At 37.0% G+C, this 17,359-nt stretch overlaps 3 protein-coding genes across 3 annotated transcripts; all 3 read left to right on the top strand.

The window, feature by feature from the left end:
• On the top strand, positions 9,603-11,005 carry LOC109233366 (pleiotropic drug resistance protein 3-like). The gene is made up of 3 exons (XM_019399218.1): positions 9,603-10,083; positions 10,293-10,416; positions 10,844-11,005. The coding sequence occupies exons 1-3, from the start codon at positions 9,860-9,862 to the stop codon at positions 10,964-10,966; spliced, it is 471 nt and encodes a 156-aa protein (XP_019254763.1). The 5' UTR covers positions 9,603-9,859; the 3' UTR covers positions 10,967-11,005.
• LOC109233367 (pleiotropic drug resistance protein 3-like) lies at positions 11,447-13,935 on the top strand. The gene is made up of 6 exons (XM_019399219.1): positions 11,447-11,916; positions 12,003-12,079; positions 12,198-12,251; positions 12,339-12,425; positions 13,010-13,429; positions 13,830-13,935. Exons 1-4 carry the CDS (start codon positions 11,751-11,753, stop codon positions 12,381-12,383), a joined length of 342 nt encoding a protein of 113 aa, XP_019254764.1. The 5' UTR covers positions 11,447-11,750; the 3' UTR covers positions 12,384-12,425; positions 13,010-13,429; positions 13,830-13,935.
• Positions 13,015-16,698, top strand: LOC109233738 (pleiotropic drug resistance protein 3-like). The gene is made up of 10 exons (XM_019399604.1): positions 13,015-13,311; positions 13,398-13,614; positions 13,977-14,136; positions 14,331-14,491; positions 14,576-14,679; positions 15,198-15,351; positions 15,438-15,578; positions 15,702-15,775; positions 15,830-16,162; positions 16,262-16,698. Exons 1-10 carry the CDS (start codon positions 13,015-13,017, stop codon positions 16,469-16,471), a joined length of 1,851 nt encoding a protein of 616 aa, XP_019255149.1. The 3' UTR covers positions 16,472-16,698.

The raw sequence follows: 17,359 nt of genomic DNA, 5'->3' as shown, positions 1-17,359 counted from the left end.
GCCAATGTGGACGCGTGTTCTAGCTTGAGTCGGCTTGGTTGGCCCCGAATTGTATTGTTGAGGGATAGGCTAATTCGATTGTTGTTGAGCTTGTTAGTGATCTAGGGAGATCTATGAGTTGCTTTTCTGTGTTGTGAGACGTTATGATTTGTTGGTTAGGGGCACATGTGGTGCGGTTATATTGGGGATTCATAGGGGAAGTCGGGCAGGAAGAGTAATTGGGTGTTGCTTAGTGAATGGAGTATCGGTTATGACCTATCGGGTTGCGTGGTATATGTTATTTGTCTCACCGTGGGTATGATGATGTGCTTTGGTTCCACACGTCAAATGGCGTGTGGTTGTTGCTTTCGAGCATAGTGACTTGAGGTGTTTCAGGTGGAGCAGTGTTTGGATAGGATCGTGCATTTCTGCGAAGCTATATGGAGATATGATCTTGCGGGATAGATTCGTGTGTTCTATTATATGATGTGAGACGGATTCCCAGCCTTGTGTTGTGATGGTACTGGTGAGCTTGAGGTACAGCTCTTTCATTTGAGTCATTTTCATGATTTGAGTATGTTTGGACCGTTGCTTATTGGTGCGCATATTATGCAAGTTATGGCTTAGACCTAATTGATGTGTCATGTCACCAGAGTGGTGTGTTGGATTAGAGGGGATCGTTGAGATCATTAATGAATATGAACGGATTCGACTTCAACATGTTGGAAGGATGATATCGAGGTTCGGCTCGGAGAAATTGCTATGGTCATTGCCAAGGAGAAGTGGCTTCACGAATGGTTGACCTGAGAAATGGTTATGGCTTACCGCGTGTTTTAGTTATCATTGGCAGTATATGAAAGTGTTGGGATGAGACTTTAGTTGATAAGAGGTTTTCTACCGGTATTCGGTTGTTGTGTACAGCTGTTGTGAAGGGAAGTTATCGCTACATGTGTTTGAGTTATGTGATATATCAGATAATTGCACCGGAGGTTACAGGTATGGATTATGACAGCTGGTTCGGGCTTATTCTGAATATAGATGTGAGGTTCTGATCTTGTGTATGATTTCGGAAATGGAAATGTGGTTCTAAGGTTTATGGGCTAGATTGGGTTGTGAAATTTCAGTTACAATGTGTTATCGCACCTATATAAGATAGGGTGACGTGGGATCACCCCCGGGTATATGCATGGTAAGGTTATTCAGCGAGTGTTTGGCTTTTAGAACAAATCTGGGTACGTTCGAGGACGAACATGTGTTTAAGTGGGGGAGGATGTAACGACCCGACCGGTCGTTTTGAGTCTTTTGCGCTTTGACCGCCAGTTCTCGGGCATGACTTTCCCCGTACGATGTATTATGACTGATGTAGATCGTTGGTTTTGGTTTTTACGGAAATCGGTATGAATTTGAAGGAACAGTCTCAGTTGAAAGCTTTGAATTTGAAAGGTTTGACCAAGGGTTGACTTATTTGTATATGAGCTCGGATCGGAATTTTTATGATTTGGTTAGCTTCGTGGGGTGATTTATGACTTAGGGGCGCGATCGGAATGCATTTTGGAAGTCCGTGGAAGGATTTGGCTTGAATTGGCAAAGTTAGTATTTTGGCGAATTCCAGTTGATAGGTGAGATTTTGATCCGAGAGTCGGAATGGAATTTCGAGAGTTGCTGTAGCTTCGTTATGTGATTTATTTCAGGTCATTCGGAGGTGATTTGGTTGGGTTTTTGATCAAATGTGTGTTTCGGAAGTTTTAGAAGAACTTAGGCTTGAATTCGATGTAATTTGATGGTTTTGGTGTTGTTTGAGGCGTTTTGATGATTGGAACAAGTTTGAATGATGTTTTAGGATGTGTTGGTGCTTTTGGTTGAGGTCCCGGGGGCCTCGGGTGAGTTTCGGATGGCCAATCGGACCATTTCTTAAGTTTCAAAGTTGAAGATTTTTCAGTTCTTGAGTTGCAGAGATTTTGGCCTTCGCGATCGCGGGGGTGGTGTCGCGATCGCGTAGAGGAGAATTGGGAGGCAGGAAGTTTGTTCATCGCGTTCGCATTCGGTTGTTCGCGATCGCAGAGGGTTAGCAGGTGAAGCTTCGCGTTCGCGTAAGACCCTCTGCGTTCGCATAAGAGGATCTGGGGGCCAGCATGTTGTTCTTCGCGTTCGCATCATAAGGAACGCGTTCGTGTAGTTTTGGGAGGTAAGGCATCGCGTTCGCGGGGCCCCAGTCGCGTTCGCATAGAGTCATTTTGAGGGGCCGGGATTTTTGTGCTTCGCGATCGCGAGCCTTGGGCCGCGATCGCATAGAAGGAAATCAGTGTAGCTGGCAGAATATTTAAAAACATTTCCTCCGCGAGTCTAAGCCATTTTTCCTCCATTGTTGAACATTTTGAGAGCTCTTTGGGAGAAGTTGAAGAGGGATTCGAAGAGGATTTATTGGAGGTAAGTTTTATGAACTAAAAACGTGATATTATTGTGAAATTAACCTAGAAATTCATGGGAATTTAACCAAAAATGGAAGAACTAGGGCTTGAGATTTTGGAATTTTAATTTGGGAATTGAGGGGTCATTTAGACTCCGATCTTGGTGTTCTTTATATGCATATACTCGTGGCGAGATAAGGAATCTAATGATGTAAAAAATTTTGAGTTTCGAGAAGTGGGCCCGGGGCTCGGGTTTTGCTAATTTCGGATTTGTGTCCGTTGTTGATTGTTTTCGCTTGGGCTTTGCTCCCTTAGCATATTGTGACGTATTCGCTCTGTTTTTGGATAGATTCGATGCGCGTGGAGGCCGGTTCGAGAGGCAAAGGCGTCGCGAGCTAGATGTTTAGCCGGTTTGAGGTGAGTAATGATTGTAAATGATATCCTTAGGGTTTGAAACCCCGGATTGCACATCGTAGTGCTATATTGAGGTGACTTGCACGCCGGATAGCGAGCGTGGGGTAGAGCACCATTGGGAATTGTGACTTGGTCCGTCCCGATTGATGATTTTACTGTGTAATTGACTGAAACTTATTTTGTTATCATCATGACTTGGGCCGATCCATATTTGGGCTTCGTGCCAGCTATTTGAACCCCTTCGGGGATGGTCGTTGATATTTCCTCACTGTTTTGATTTTATACTTGAACTCAGTCATGTATTTTTTTCACTGTTTTCAAAACTCAGCCAAGCTTACTTGCTTTAACACTTGAAATGATATTTCCAATAATATTTTGGGCTGAGCATCATGTTTATTGTTGCCCGAGTGGCTTATGTGATTTTGTTGACTGAGTTAGGCCGAGGGCCTGTATTGTGAGGATACTTTTGGATCGGGCTGCACGCCGCAGCAATATATATATATATATATATATCGGGCTGCACGCCGCAGCAGTGTTATGCTGATACTGGTATGAGGCCAAGGGCCTAGATTTGATGCCACGAGATGGCTTGATGTTGCGCTTGGGCTGTAAGGGGCCCCTCCCAGAGTCTGCACACCCCCAGTGAGAGCCGTCGACGATAAATGGATCGGGCTGCACGCCGCAGCGATATGTGGATCGGGCTGCACGCCGTAGCGGTACTAGTACTGTTCTATGTGTTTACTTTATTTCATTTGTCTGCCATTATCTGTTGTCTGTGTTACTTCACGGGGTATCTACCTGATTGCCTGGCATTATCTGTTGAGTGAGTGTTGTGCCCGAGGGGCGGATTTCTGTGCTTATCTGCACTAATTGTTTTGCATTTATTCGCATAACCGTTGAAAAAGTCATTTTCAAAAGAGGTTTGAACTGAGCTAAGATGTTTTCTAAAGATTTCACAGCTTCACTACTTCTTCTCAAGGGGTTTTATACTGCTTCTATACAGCATGATGATTTGCCTTACGTGATTTCTTACTGCTCAGTTATTATTTACCTTTATTACTCACTTAGTTGGAGTACTCACTTTACTCCCTGCACCTCATGTGCAGATGCAGGTATTTATCCACCCGTTAGCGGGATTTGGCTGATCAGAGGCAAAGTTATAGGAGTTAGCGAGGTGACTGCCAGCGTCCGCTGTACCGTTTTTCCTCTCTTTTGTTCATTATTCCGATTTTGTATATTTTAGACCTTGTAGTTGGATTTACACTCTAATAGATGCTCGTGACTTGTGACACCCCGATTAGGGCTGTGTTGGGTTGTATTTCCGCTAATTTATATCATGGAATCATATTTGAGCTGTTTATAAACTGTTTAACTGCTTAAAAGAGGTGTTCTGGAATGGTCTGGCTGGTGTTGTCTTCACGAGAGGCGCCACCACGACCGGGGCGGAGTTTGGGTCGTGACAACGCACTACTTTTTTGGAATTCTGGACTTTGAAGATAAAACTATATCTGTGTATGATTCCATGGGCAGTGTAACATACGATCGTGCGATTGAACATGTCAGAATTTATGCCCGGTTGATCCCACACTGTCTCAAATGATTGAATTTTGGGGAACATAATAAATATTATGGGCAAAGTCCTGTGGAGAAATTCAATATTATGTGGATGAACACCCCGCAACAAACTAACAGGTACGTGTTCCGCATATGTTTTACCATGCATCTTATGTTTATTATTTTTTGCCCTTGTGTTAACTATTCTTCAATTTCTTTTTCATGTGTTTTTTGCAGTGTTGATTGTGGTATATTTGCTCTTAAGTTTATTGATTTGTGGTTGAACAGAGAAGATGTCTTCAATTTCGATCAAAGTCAGTCATTGACATTCAGGAGAGAATTGGCTGCCAATCTTTGGGCTCATGGAAAGTGGAAAAAAAGATAGCGGCTATGAAACTCCTGAAGAACAACAAGGACATGATTATGGAGATTTTGAAGAGACTCTCTGTGAATTTTTTGATTAGACGATTGGTTGAACATAATTTGTATTTTGTGAATATACATGAATTATTTTTTTAATTCACTTTTTGTGTTATACAAATATGTTTGTGTCTTTTATCATGAATTTTAAGTATATTTTTGTTTGAAAAAACTTAAGCATGAAGTAAATGACTTCTGCTTTTTAAGCTGAAGTTTTGGTTAAAAGTCATAACAAAACTATTGAATCCACCACAAAAACTTCAGCTTATCAGGTGCTGAAGTTTTTGGAAATATACTAAAAAACTTCAGCACATTAGGCCGAAGTTTTTTGAAAAAGCTTTGAGACAAAAGCTATTGAATCCACCACAAAAACTTCAGCTTATCAGGTGCTGAAGTTTTTGGAAATATACTAAAAAACTTCAGCACGTTCGGCCGAAGTTTTTTGAAAAAGCTTTAAGAGAAAAACTATTGAATCCAACACAAAAACTTCAGCTTATCAGGTGCTGAAGTTTTTGGAAATATACTAAAAAACTTCAGCACATTCGGCCGAAGTTTTTTGAAAAAGCTTTGAGACAAAAACTTTAGCATGTTTTAGTATTTTTTTAACTTGATACTTATCTTTTTTGCATTTTCTAGCTACTTTTTGTCATTTATCACCTATATCACCTACTTTTTGTTGGCTTATTTTTTATTTTTTTTTTATTGCATTTACCAACTACTAGCATTTACCACTTACTTCTTTTGCCAAATACTTATCTTGTTACATTCAATTTCTCTGAACAAAAAACAGTTAACAATCTCTTCAGCATTTATAGATATTAAATTGATTAGGTGCACTCTTTGGTTATATTAACAATCTCTTCACTTAAAAATTTCATAGTCATCCATAGACTTCTAATATATTTCTTTAAATTTGTATTCAAAGAAAAACAAGAAAATGTTTGCTAAGACATGCTTATTGGGTGTAGCAGGGAGTTCGTGGGAAGCAAAGATAGTGAAGGAGAAGTCGAAATACTTCATATGTGAAAGAGAGTGCCCAGATCAAACACTCGAGCACCAGGACAATTTGCTCTTTTACTAGTTGATAAATGTAACTTTTAGGGAAAAGAGCAAATTTCCTGGGGCTCGAGTTTTTGATGTGGTCAGTCTCCGTCACATATGAAGTATTTTGGACTTCTCCTTCACTATCTTTTCTTCCCACGGATTCCCAGATGCACACCAGTAAGCATGTCTTTGGCTAATATTTTCTTGTTTTTTTCTTATGAAAGAAGACGGTAGTTGCTAAAAAAATTTTAGTACTAAACTTCGTCAACCTGTGTCTGACAGAAAACGCTTTGGTGGAAGACATAGTGAAGGTTAATGTAATTTGGCTAAGAAAATCAAGAATAGCAACTAGGACATGACTATGGAGAATATGAAGACACTCTGTGAATTTTTTGAATAGAGAATAACTTGTAAACAAAGAACTAATTTTTTCTTTTTTTCCAAGGATGTAAGAGAAAACAAAATTGAATTTTGTGAATATACATTGTTTTGTGTGAATTATGTGACTTGGATTGATTCAAATATGTTTGTGTCTTTTTTCATGAATTTCAAGTATATTTTTGTTGAAATTCAACATGCTAAACTTGAGCATGAAGTAAATAACTTTTGCTTTTTAAGCTGAAGTTTTGGTTAAAAGTCATAACAAAAGTGTCAAATGTAGGACAAAAACTTCAGCTCATCACTAAATACACTAAATAACTTCAGGAGTTTCTGCGTAAGTTATTTGAAAATTCTTTACGACAAAAACTATCGAGTCCAGGACAAAAACTTCATCTTATCGAGTGCTGAAGTTTTTAAAAATGTACTAAATAACTTCAGTACATTGGGCCGAAGTTTTTTAAAAAAGCTTTAGGACAAAAACTATTGAATCCAACACAAAAACTTCAGCTTATCAAGTGCTGAAGTTTTTGGAAATATACTAAAAAACGTCAGCACATTGGGCCGAAGTTTTTTGAAAAAGCTTTAAGAGAAAAACTTTAGCATGTTTTGGTATTTTTTTAAGTTGATACTTATTTTTTTGCATTTACTATCTACTTTTTGTCTTTTGTCACCTACTTCATCTTTCATTTAAGTTTGTTTGACTATATAGTAAATGATTCGAAAAGTTACTTTTCAGGCTGAAGTTATTTTTTACTATAGAAAAACTGTGGGGCTGAAGTTACATTTCTTTTGCATTTACGTTTTTAGAAATGAACTAAATAACTTCAGCACATTGAGCTGAAGTTATTTGAAAAAGCTTTTGGACAAAACCTATCGAGTGCAGGAGAAAAACTTCAGCTTATCAAGTGCTGAAGTTTTTTGAAATGAACTAAATAACTTCAGCACATTGAGCTGAAGTTTTAGAAAATGAATTCAACAAACTTGAGCACGTTTCAGCATTAATTGCATAGTACACATGAGTGAACATAATAAAGACAACTAAAGTAGTAATTATATTCCGTTGGGGTTATGTGTTAGTGTAATAATTACATTCCTATCACATTTATGCATGCTTTTCTTTAGACAACGTTTAAAATTCCTCTTTGCCTTTTCATATACCATGCACAAGTTTTTTTCCCCTATAAAAGCACGCTATACTTTGAGAGTTTATTCACTCAAGCAAATATATTCTAGCAGACATAATATACAAAAAGGAGAAAAATGGATGCTGTCATCAGGCAAATAGTAGAAGAAATCAAGCAAGACATTATAGAGGCCTTTGAGGTGAAACTGGATGAGCTAATAGACAAATACGACAGGGAGCTCGAAGAAATCAACAACAAGCTCGATACGCTTCTGATGTATGCAAGATTTGATAATCTTGCTGATGAAGATGCTCGTCCATCTGGTAGTGACGACGACGACGACGATGATGATAATATGGACAATTAGTTTTTCTTTTTGTTATTTTTGTTATTTTGTTATTTATGTTAATTTATCGTTTTAATGTTTAATGAAATGTTAAGTTTTTGTTACAAGTTTTTTGTGTGTTTTTTGTGCATTTTTTCTAATGTTAAGTTTATGTTAATTAGTTTTTTCTTGCTTAAGTATTAAATATTAACTGAAAAACTTCAGCTCTGCCTGCTGAAGTTTTTAAATATTAACTAAAAAACTTGAGCACATATGCTGAAGTTTTTAAATATTAACTAAACAACTTCAGCGCATATGCTGAAGTTTTTTGTGCAATATGTAAATTTAATTTATGTTTTTTTTACCTAGTGTAGGAGGAAAACTTCATCAGCTCATATTGCTGAAGTTTTTACAGATTACGTAAAAATCTTCAGCAACTAATGCTTAAGTTTTTTTGTAATATAAAATTTTAATTTATGTTTAATATTTAACCAGTGTAGGAGGAAAACTTCAGCTCGTTTTGCTGAATTTTTTAAATATGAACTAAATAACTTCAGCTTGTTTAGCGAATAAACAATGATAACACTCATATATCTCGTTTTAATGAAGTTTTTAGATATGAACTAAATAACTTCAGCTTGTTTAGCAAATAAACCAACAATTTCAGCATATTTGTTGGATTAGAATGTTAGAAGTGAACGTCAAATAGATTTAGAATGCAAATTCAGCATATCAGTTAAGTTCGAGAAACAAATTCAATCAATCAAAATTAGATGAATTTGAATACTTACAATGTATTTTGTAATTTTGAATTTGAATCTGGTTCAAATCTGGTTTGCGATAGGCGATCTTAGGAGAGACGGAGTGATGGAGGAGATACGGCTCTGGAATTTGAATCTGGGTATGGTTGATGCATCTTTTATATGTTTTGGAAGGGCTATAATGGTCATATTAATACCGATTTTTTGTTAGTTGGTTACCAAATCAATAGTTTTTAAAAATAGGGTATAGATTAAAAGGTGGCATAAAAATAGGGTACGGATGCAAATCCCCCGAGATAGACTGAGTCAAGTTAGGCTAAAATTTGGGTCATACCCAACCTGCCAACTCTTACCAAACTTTAATTAGTATGTGCTATGAATTGTTTAATTACCAAATAAGACATTTTTCTTTTATTATGGTCATATAACATATCAAACAAAAAGAAGGGATATTATCACTTTTATCCTGCGCCAGAAACTATTTGTATTTGGTAGCCGAAAAAGTATATAAAATTTGTAAATTTTTTGTATATAACAAACAAAGTGTATATATAAAAATATATATATTTTTTCGACTATTATTTTAAGAGCTGCTATACAATGTCATTTTTCAGAAAAGAATTATTTTAAAGCTATTTTAACAAAATTGTTTTAAATGGACTGAGATGGACTAGGTCAGCTTATTTTAATAATATACCTAAAAATAGCATGGTCTAGCCAGTTTTCATGTCCAAATTCATTGTCAAAGTTAAGAAGTTTTGATAAACCATATGAAGAAGTTTTGATTCTTGTCATTTGTGCCAACTAAGCAGTAATGGACACGACCGAGCTATAATGGAGCTTGATGGTAGATAAAGGAAGACCTTCCTAGTTTAAGTCCTTTTTTTTCTTTTTCTTTTTCCGATTCTAGTTTAAGTCTTGAACTTTGAAATTTATGTACTTGCATGTTAGAGCTCATTGAATAATCAATTATTTTTTGTCCTTTTAAGAATGTCAACTGATTCTGTGCCTTGAGAAGTTAGAGAAACGTGAAGCTCTCTTTTTTATTCTAAGATTTCTCTTCTTTTTTTCCCCTCCATATCATCTGTAAAGATATGATATTCTCTCTGTTTGTCTCTTTCATTTACGTTTAATTCATTAAAATAAGGAATGATGTATTTCCTTATATTACGAACTAAAGTTAGCTGTTCAAGCAATAATTTATGTCACACATGCATACGTGGTTCACATCTTTTTGTTTTCTCCCTATAAATGCAGGTTTGGAGCTGAAACTATTTACACCAAAAAGTGGCTCAGCTTGTTGGTTCAGATAAAGTAGAGTCATTTAGAGTGGATATCTCAGAGATTGAAAGAAGCTTGGAATCATCATTCAGGGGCCAGGCTTCAAATTTCAGGAGCAATTCAGCCTTGAGCGCTTCTGAGAAGGACGACGCTGTAGATGAGGACAACATGTTGGCCTGGGCTGCAATTGAGAGACTGCCAACATTTGACAGATTGAGATCATCTGTTTTTGAGGAAATCAATGGCGATGAGGTCAACGGTAAGAGCACAAGGGTAGCTGATGTTACCAAGCTCGGAGCTCTAGAAAGGCATGCTTTCACTGAAAAGATGATTAAGCACATTGAGCATGACAACCTTCAATTGTTGCGCAAAATCAGAAAGAGAATTGACAAGTAAGAATTCCGTTATTAACTTGCCAGTAAAAATTTAATTATAGACACTGAAAGGTCATTGCTCTTGCATTTCAATTGCCATATTTTTTGGTGATTGACAGTGCTAAGTTTTGAATATTTGCATATCTCGTAGTGTTTCTTCTCATATCATCAAAGATTTCTGTGTTAGACTTAATTCAATGAACTGAAGCTCAGTTAACTCTTTGTAGAGTTGGTCTGAAATTGCCTACAGTGGAAGTTAGATACAACAATTTTACCCTTGAAGCAGAATGTGAGCTTGTTCAAGGAAAGCCTCTGCCTACTCTTTGGAATTCTTTCAAAAGCATGATCGAGGTAAGTTTTTTCGATTTGATTGAGAATAGTTGATAACTTCATCAAGCTATTCTCTTACAGATATGCATGCTGGATTTTAGAAGTTGATCATCAGAAGGCATTTATTAGGACTTCAATAGGCGATTAAGTAACCATTTTGAATGGTGAAAAGTTGATTCTTTTTCGTGCTAACATGTCCAGTTCCATACTGGGGTTGACTAATTTTAATAGTATGTTTACTTGGGTCATTATACCTACATTTCCTACCAATTAGTTAATTTTCTGATGCATTGCAACTCTAGAAGTTGTAGGAAAGATTTGATGAGTATCTTCAAACTTATGTCTGATTTCATAATTCAAATGTTAAATGTAGCAGAAGGTGCAAGCACCAATCTTAGGTTATTCTATGCTGCCACTTGTGATTTCACTAATTCAGTTTGTTCAACAGAACCTTGCCAGGCTTCCAGGTCTACAGTCAGGATTGGCCAAGATTAAAATCATTAATGATGTCAGTGGTGTAATAAAACCTGGAAGGTATGTCTATGGGGCAGATACTGATCAGTTTAAATAGTTATACCCGTGTAATTCAAAATAAGTACGCCAACCACCTGATTTCTAGCTTTTGACTTGAAGGACACAGTCCTTTTTCTGGTCATTCGTATTAGCACTGTCTGTGGTGCTGTCCAAGTTATTAGTTTATCATCAATCATCACAATCCCACAGTCTATATCGTTTGTATTAAGCTTAGGTTTTGGTGAAAATGGTTGTGAACTCATCATCCTTTATTTTATTTGTCAGTTGATATTTTACATAGATGGTCATGTTTTAATGGAGCATAAGAGAAACAGTTCTGTGAACAAAAGCTCTGGCCTTTCAATCATGCGTTTCAACTCAGAACTTGATAGTGTCCATTGTATATGCAGTACGCAGTACAAATCTCCTAATGTTCTCAATCAGTTTGATCCATATTTGTAGTTGAAAGATGAATAATATACTTCCTCGCATGATTTTGTTCTATGATGCATGTTATTATCAAGTGATTATATTATCATACTCATCTTCATGGGATTTCATTTGTTGGATCTTTTTTTCTAGTAGTTTCTCCAGTTCTTCATAATAATTTAGTGCCTTTATATCTTTAAGATCTCAGCTGATATGTATAGTAAAATGGATCTAGATAGTGCTGCCTGCCCAACAGAAGCTTTGTTGCCTTTACCACCTCCTCCTCCTCCAAGAATAAATTACTGAACAGCTGTGAACTGCTTTTTGCACCTTGACTCAGACAAGAGTGATGTAGAATTCACAATTGAGTTCACAACGTTTGGAGCTGATATTGATCTTACTGTGTATTGGCCATGTATTTTTCTGGGGAGATTTCTTACAATGGTTATAAATTGGAAGAGTTTGTACTGCAGAAAACTTCTGCATATATAAGCCAAAATGATCTACACATCCCTGAAATGACTGTTAGAGAAACACTAGATTATTCTTCTCGTTTCCAAGGAGTTGGAAGCAGAGCAGGTATGCTCTTAAGCACACAAAAGATAAATCACAGTCATGAATACATTTCAGCACTAGTTTCTAAAGCAATGTCTTTTCTTTTGAAGAGATCATGATTAAGCTAAGCAGAAGGGAGAAAGAAGCAGGAATTGTTCCTGATCCAGATATAGATACTTATATGAAGGTAGTTTTAACATCAAGTTGTTCTCATTTCATCTCTATTACCTGGAAAGATTTTGGCATTCTTCAGCAGTCTAGCTGTTATGGATTTTAAAATTCTAAATCAAATTTAAATCATACAGGCAATTTCTATCGAAAGTCAAAAGAAAAACCTACAAACAGATTATATTCTGAAGGTAACTTTATTAAAGCACCCAATTTCATAATTCTTCAATAGAAATCGGATTATAACATGGTCGGCACATTCTTATCACTGTGTTCAGACTCTTGGACTTGATATGCTGACACATTGGTTGGTGATGGCATGAGAAGTGGTATCTCAGGTGGTCAAAAGAAAAGACTGACAACAGGTATTTTTGTAACAAAGGCATCAGTTCTATATGTTCTCAATAAAGGCTGCTGATGTACTTGATATCATTTGTGTTAGGTGTTTGTCCTGATTTTCTTACCATGTTCGGTTTTCCTATCTCTTGAAGGAAAGGACAACCTATTTACCATAATGAAATATTAAATCTCCCATATTTGGCTAGTCCCTTTTCTAATAGGAAAATGTTTGGACTTCTATAAATTGAGGATCCTTCCTTCCTATTCAGCAGCATCCACAATATAGCCATATGGGGTTTGAGAGTTTTGTTTAGGGGGAGAACTTTACGGGACAAGTGTTAGTGTCACTTGTATTTGCCTCTTCGTAATGTTGTTCCCTCGATATTTTGTACTCTCTTTTATATAGTGGATTGCTCATCTCCGCCGTGGACATAGGTCAATTGACCGAACCGCGTTAAATATTTGTGTCTCTTTTGGTATATTTCTCTTTTGTTGTGTGATTTACCGTCATTCAAGGTTTGCTTTACTAGCTTCCGCATGACACCTGCTTATTTCGATCCTAACAATTTGCAAGACAAAGTTTAATGAATCAACTATATGTACGACGCAGGAGAGATGATTGTTGGCCCCACTAAAGCATTGTTTATGGATGAAATATCAAATGGATTAGATAGCTCAACTACGTACCAGATTGTTGCTTGCCTTCAGCAGTCGGCACATGTTACAGATGCCACTATACTTGTATCGCTGCTTCAACCAGCGCCAGAGATCTTTGATCTCTTTGATGATATAATCCTGATGGCTGAGGGTAAAATTGTTTACCATGGGCTCCGAAGTTCTGTCATAGAACTCTTTGAAAGCTGTGGGTTCACTTGTCCTGAAAGGAAAGGGGTGGCTGACTTCCTCCAGGAGGCAAATCCATAGTATCTGTTGCTAAATGATTGTCACATTTCTTTCTGTCAATTAGAAGCCAATCAAATTTTATTGATTATTTTCAGGTTATATCGGAAAAAGATCAAGCACAGTACTGGTATGGAACTAGAGAAACATATAAATTTGTGTCAGTTGATATGTTTTCGAGAAAATTTAATGAATCTCTTCAAGGAAAAAAGCTGAATGAAGAACTTTCTGTTTCGTATGATAAATCAAAGAGTCATAGAAATGCTATAACATTTCGTGACTATTCACATCCTAAATGGGAACTCTTTCGTGCTTGTATGTCAAGAGAATTCCTTCTGATGAAAAGGAATTCATTCATCTACATATTCAAAACTGTTCGGGAAAGTAATCAGTTTCTTGTCATTTCATTATGGTACTCAAGCCATAAGATATTTTATACTTATTCACATAGTCCCAAGCAAAGATAGAAGTCACCTTTTCCTTTTTGAGGTATCCCACAACTTATTGCATTTTATGCCTCTACTGTGCAGCTTGCCATAATTTCATCCATAACGATGACTGTATTTTTGAGAACTCGGATGGATACTGATTGGAAGTTATTATTTGGGAGCCTTGTTTTACACTCTCATCATTCTTGTTGTGGATGGATTCCCCGAGCTGTCCATGACAATAACAAGACTTGCAGTTTTCTATAAACAGAACGACTTGTGCTTTTACCCAGCATGGGGCATATGCAATTCCTGCTACAATTCTCAAGTTTCCTCTTTCTCTATTAGAATCTGTCATTTGGACATCTATGACCTATTATGTCATCGGTTTTAGCCCTGAGACTGGGAGGTGAGTGCTACGTGTAAATATCTTGTACTTTGTTGCTTTGGTTCCTTTAACTATAATTTTGTTTGTTATATATATCACTATCTCCAATAGACGTTCGTCAGCAGCTTGCACTTCACCAGTAATTCCATTTGTCTTTAAGGAATGATTTGAACAAAATTTAGTGAATTTTTGTGACAAAATTCTGTCACTTGCAGATTCTTCCGACAATTGCTTCTATTATTTTCTCTGCACATGGCATCAATCTCCATGTTCCGTTTCGTGGCATCTTTCTTCCGGACTATTGTTTCTTCTGCATCTGTTGGGAGTTTATTAATCACATTCCTCTTTTTATTCGGCGGATTCATAATACCAAAACGTAAGCATTCCTAGCTCTTTTTTCTTTGATATGATTCTCATGTGAGGGTGAGTATCAGACTAAAATACCGGTATTTGACTACAGCTTCAATGCCGGTTTGGCTGAAATGGGGATTTTGGATTTCTCCGATGACATATGGTGAGATAGGTGTTTCTGTAAATGAATTTCTTGCCCCAAGATGGCAAAAGGTGTGTGCCAATAGCTCAAATACTTTGCTTCTTTACCATTTCTGTAACTCTTTTTGCACACTGCACGTGGAACTGAAAATGGTTCAGCTCAAAATGACTGTCTTGGGGCTCCAATATGCAATAGGAAAAGTGGTCTCTATAAGGCAATGCGGGAAAAGTATTTGGTTATTCCATCTTCTATCCTGAAATTGTGCTTTGAAGAAAGGGAGATAGTATGGGTCTTTGTGTTCTTATCCTAACTATCAGTGCAAGCACTTCATAGACACTCAGAAGTTATAGTTCAGTACAACAGCTTAACTATCAGTAACCTCTAAAATGTGCCATAATAAAATTCTGCATTGATGAGAATATCTCCAAATTAATGGCTTAGAAGTCTTCTTAGATTTCTTACCTCCATGATGCATGCATATCTGTTAACTTAAGCCTATAGCTTTGTCTCTCTTGTTGCAGAATTTTAATTTGGTTCTTCATATTATATTTTACACTCATATCACATAATACTTGTCTTTTTTGCACAGATGCTCCCTACAAACATGACTATAGGGAATGAAGCCCTTGAAAGTCGTGGTTTAAACTTTGATGGATATTGGTATTGGATATCAGTTTGTGCCTTGTTTGGCTTTACAATGCTGTTTAACGTTGGTTTCACCTTGTCCTTAACTTTCTTTAAAGGTACATTCATCTTTTTTTTTTGGTACATCAAAGAATCTGCACGATTGATTTTCTAATTTACTAGTTTTCTTGAAAATGTAATGCAGCTCCTGTTTCTCGTGCCATTATATCTATGGAGAAATACTCCCAAATAGAAGGAAGTGGAGATTCTCCTGATAAAGCTGACGCAATAGAAAATTCCAAAACCACAAATCCTGGCACCACAATGGAATCTCATGAAAGAGCAGGTTACCCTCTTATTCTTATTGCTCAGATAATTGGCTGAGAAATCTTGTTTCTTACTATCTTTCTCATCATTTTATAGTTGCTTCCTTGCTCTTCAAAAGACAATTTCTTCTGTTGTTTTCCAGGAAGAATGGTTCTACCTTTCGAACCCCTATCTCTCGTGTTTCAAGATGTTCAGTACTATGTTGACACTCCTGCGGTATCTTCTAAATCTATCTCACTGGCTGAAGTTGTGGTTTTATGTCCATGTCAGACAATGAAGGAGCTCGGTTTCACTCAAAATAGACTCCAACTTCTTTCGGATATTACCGGCGCACTTAGACCTGGTATCCTTACAGCCCTTATGGGTGTCAGTGGTGCTGGAAAAACGACCCTCCTTGATGTTCTTGCTGGTAGAAAAACAAGTGGTTATGTTGAAGGAGAAATAAAAGTTGGTGGGTATCCTAAAGTTCAAGAGACATTCGCTAGAGTTTCAGGTTACTGTGAGCAGACAGATATATATTCTCCTCAGATAACTGTAGAAGAATCAGTTATATTTTCTGCCTGGCTACGACTTCATCCTCAGATTGACGCCAAAACGAAATATGTACGAACTTATTAACATAGAGTTTGAATTACTATTTCTTTCATGAACACTATTCTTTCTGGCTATATCTATATTTGAACTGCTTTGGCACATCTCCAGGAGTTTGTGAAAGAAGTCCTTGAGACCATTGAGCTAGATGGAATAAAAGACATGTTGGTTGGCATGCCGGGTGTTAGTGGGCTTTCAACTGAACAACGTAAACGACATACAATTGCTGTGGAGCTTGTTGCAAATCCCTCAATTATCTTCATGGATGAACCCATAACAGGGTTGGAAGAAGGTCAGCTGCAATTGTCATGCGGGCTGTGAAAAATGTTGCTGATACTGGAAGAACAATAGTTTGCACCATCCACCAGCCAAGCATTGACATAAGTGAAGCATTTGATGAGGTAAGATGTATGGACGGAGCAATTGCTTAGTACTGCAAAAATTCCCTCTTTAGTTTGAATGACTTTCTGGTATGCAAACACTGCTTGATTGCCTGTAGTAATCCATATATTTAATGGTTCCGTGAATAGAGAGTTTTTTTCAATGTATGCATTGAACAACAATCAACAAATGCTGCTTGAACACCCAATTTCAAGTTGTTAGCATCTTTAGATCAGGTCGATCTCTTTCCAATAAGAACTTACAGCCAGTTACCTATTTATAGGCTGAAATCAGTTACTCACAGAACCTAGTGATGATGCTTAGTGACATGTATGTAACATTTTAGAATTCCTTGGTAGCTGTATTTTCCAATATTCTGTGTAACAATGCCTGGTGAAGTTAACCTTGAAGCCATTTAAAATTTAAATTATGCCACCTCCCCGGTAACTTTTCAATAATAGCAAGTGTTTTACAAGTCAATAGAAGATGGTCTATCGCATGATGGCCTTAAATCGGTCATCCTTGTGCTGTTCCTGCCTTAAGGATGATTAAGAAGAGGCCTTGCAATGTCTTTCCTGGATTTCTCCTTCACAATGTGTCACGACCCATTTTTCTGAACAAGCCGGGACCGGCACTCGATCACTAAACATGACCAAGCGAACCATCTCCACTTATCAAATCTATCGTAACTCCAAGCTTTATATGCAACAAGGCAATACTCTAACCAAATACTTTTGATTAATTTAAATATTCAAATAAATCAACTCCGAAACTTTATTCATAATAACCAATGAAATACTGCTAAGTTATTATCAAAAACATCTAAAT

This window comes from Nicotiana attenuata, chromosome 10, assembly GCF_001879085.1.
Source record: "Nicotiana attenuata strain UT chromosome 10, NIATTr2, whole genome shotgun sequence".
NCBI lineage: Eukaryota > Viridiplantae > Streptophyta > Magnoliopsida > Solanales > Solanaceae > Nicotiana > Nicotiana attenuata.
Note: the sequence above shows the minus strand (reverse complement) of the source record. Positions and strands in the feature narration are given on the sequence as shown.

Bases quoted from the DNA above. Each gene is read 5' to 3' on its own strand.
- LOC109233738 (XM_019399604.1), top strand. From the start codon at position 13,015: ATGATTGTTGGCCCCACTAAAGCATTGTTTATGGATGAAATATCAAAT. The intron at 13,312-13,397 runs GCAAATCCATAG...GATTATTTTCAG, and splicing joins TGGCTGACTTCCTCCAGGAG to GTTATATCGGAAAAAGATCA. The intron at 15,579-15,701 runs GTTACCCTCTTA...GTTGTTTTCCAG, and splicing joins GGAATCTCATGAAAGAGCAG to GAAGAATGGTTCTACCTTTC.
- LOC109233367 (XM_019399219.1), top strand. From the start codon at position 11,751: ATGTATTTTTCTGGGGAGATTTCTTACAATGGTTATAAATTGGAAGAG. The intron at 11,917-12,002 runs GTATGCTCTTAA...TTTCTTTTGAAG, and splicing joins AGGAGTTGGAAGCAGAGCAG to AGATCATGATTAAGCTAAGC. The intron at 12,252-12,338 runs GTAACTTTATTA...CACTGTGTTCAG, and splicing joins AAACAGATTATATTCTGAAG to ACTCTTGGACTTGATATGCT.
- LOC109233366 (XM_019399218.1), top strand. From the start codon at position 9,860: ATGTTGGCCTGGGCTGCAATTGAGAGACTGCCAACATTTGACAGATTG. The intron at 10,084-10,292 runs GTAAGAATTCCG...AACTCTTTGTAG, and splicing joins ATCAGAAAGAGAATTGACAA to AGTTGGTCTGAAATTGCCTA. The intron at 10,417-10,843 runs GTAAGTTTTTTC...TTTGTTCAACAG, and splicing joins CTTTCAAAAGCATGATCGAG to AACCTTGCCAGGCTTCCAGG.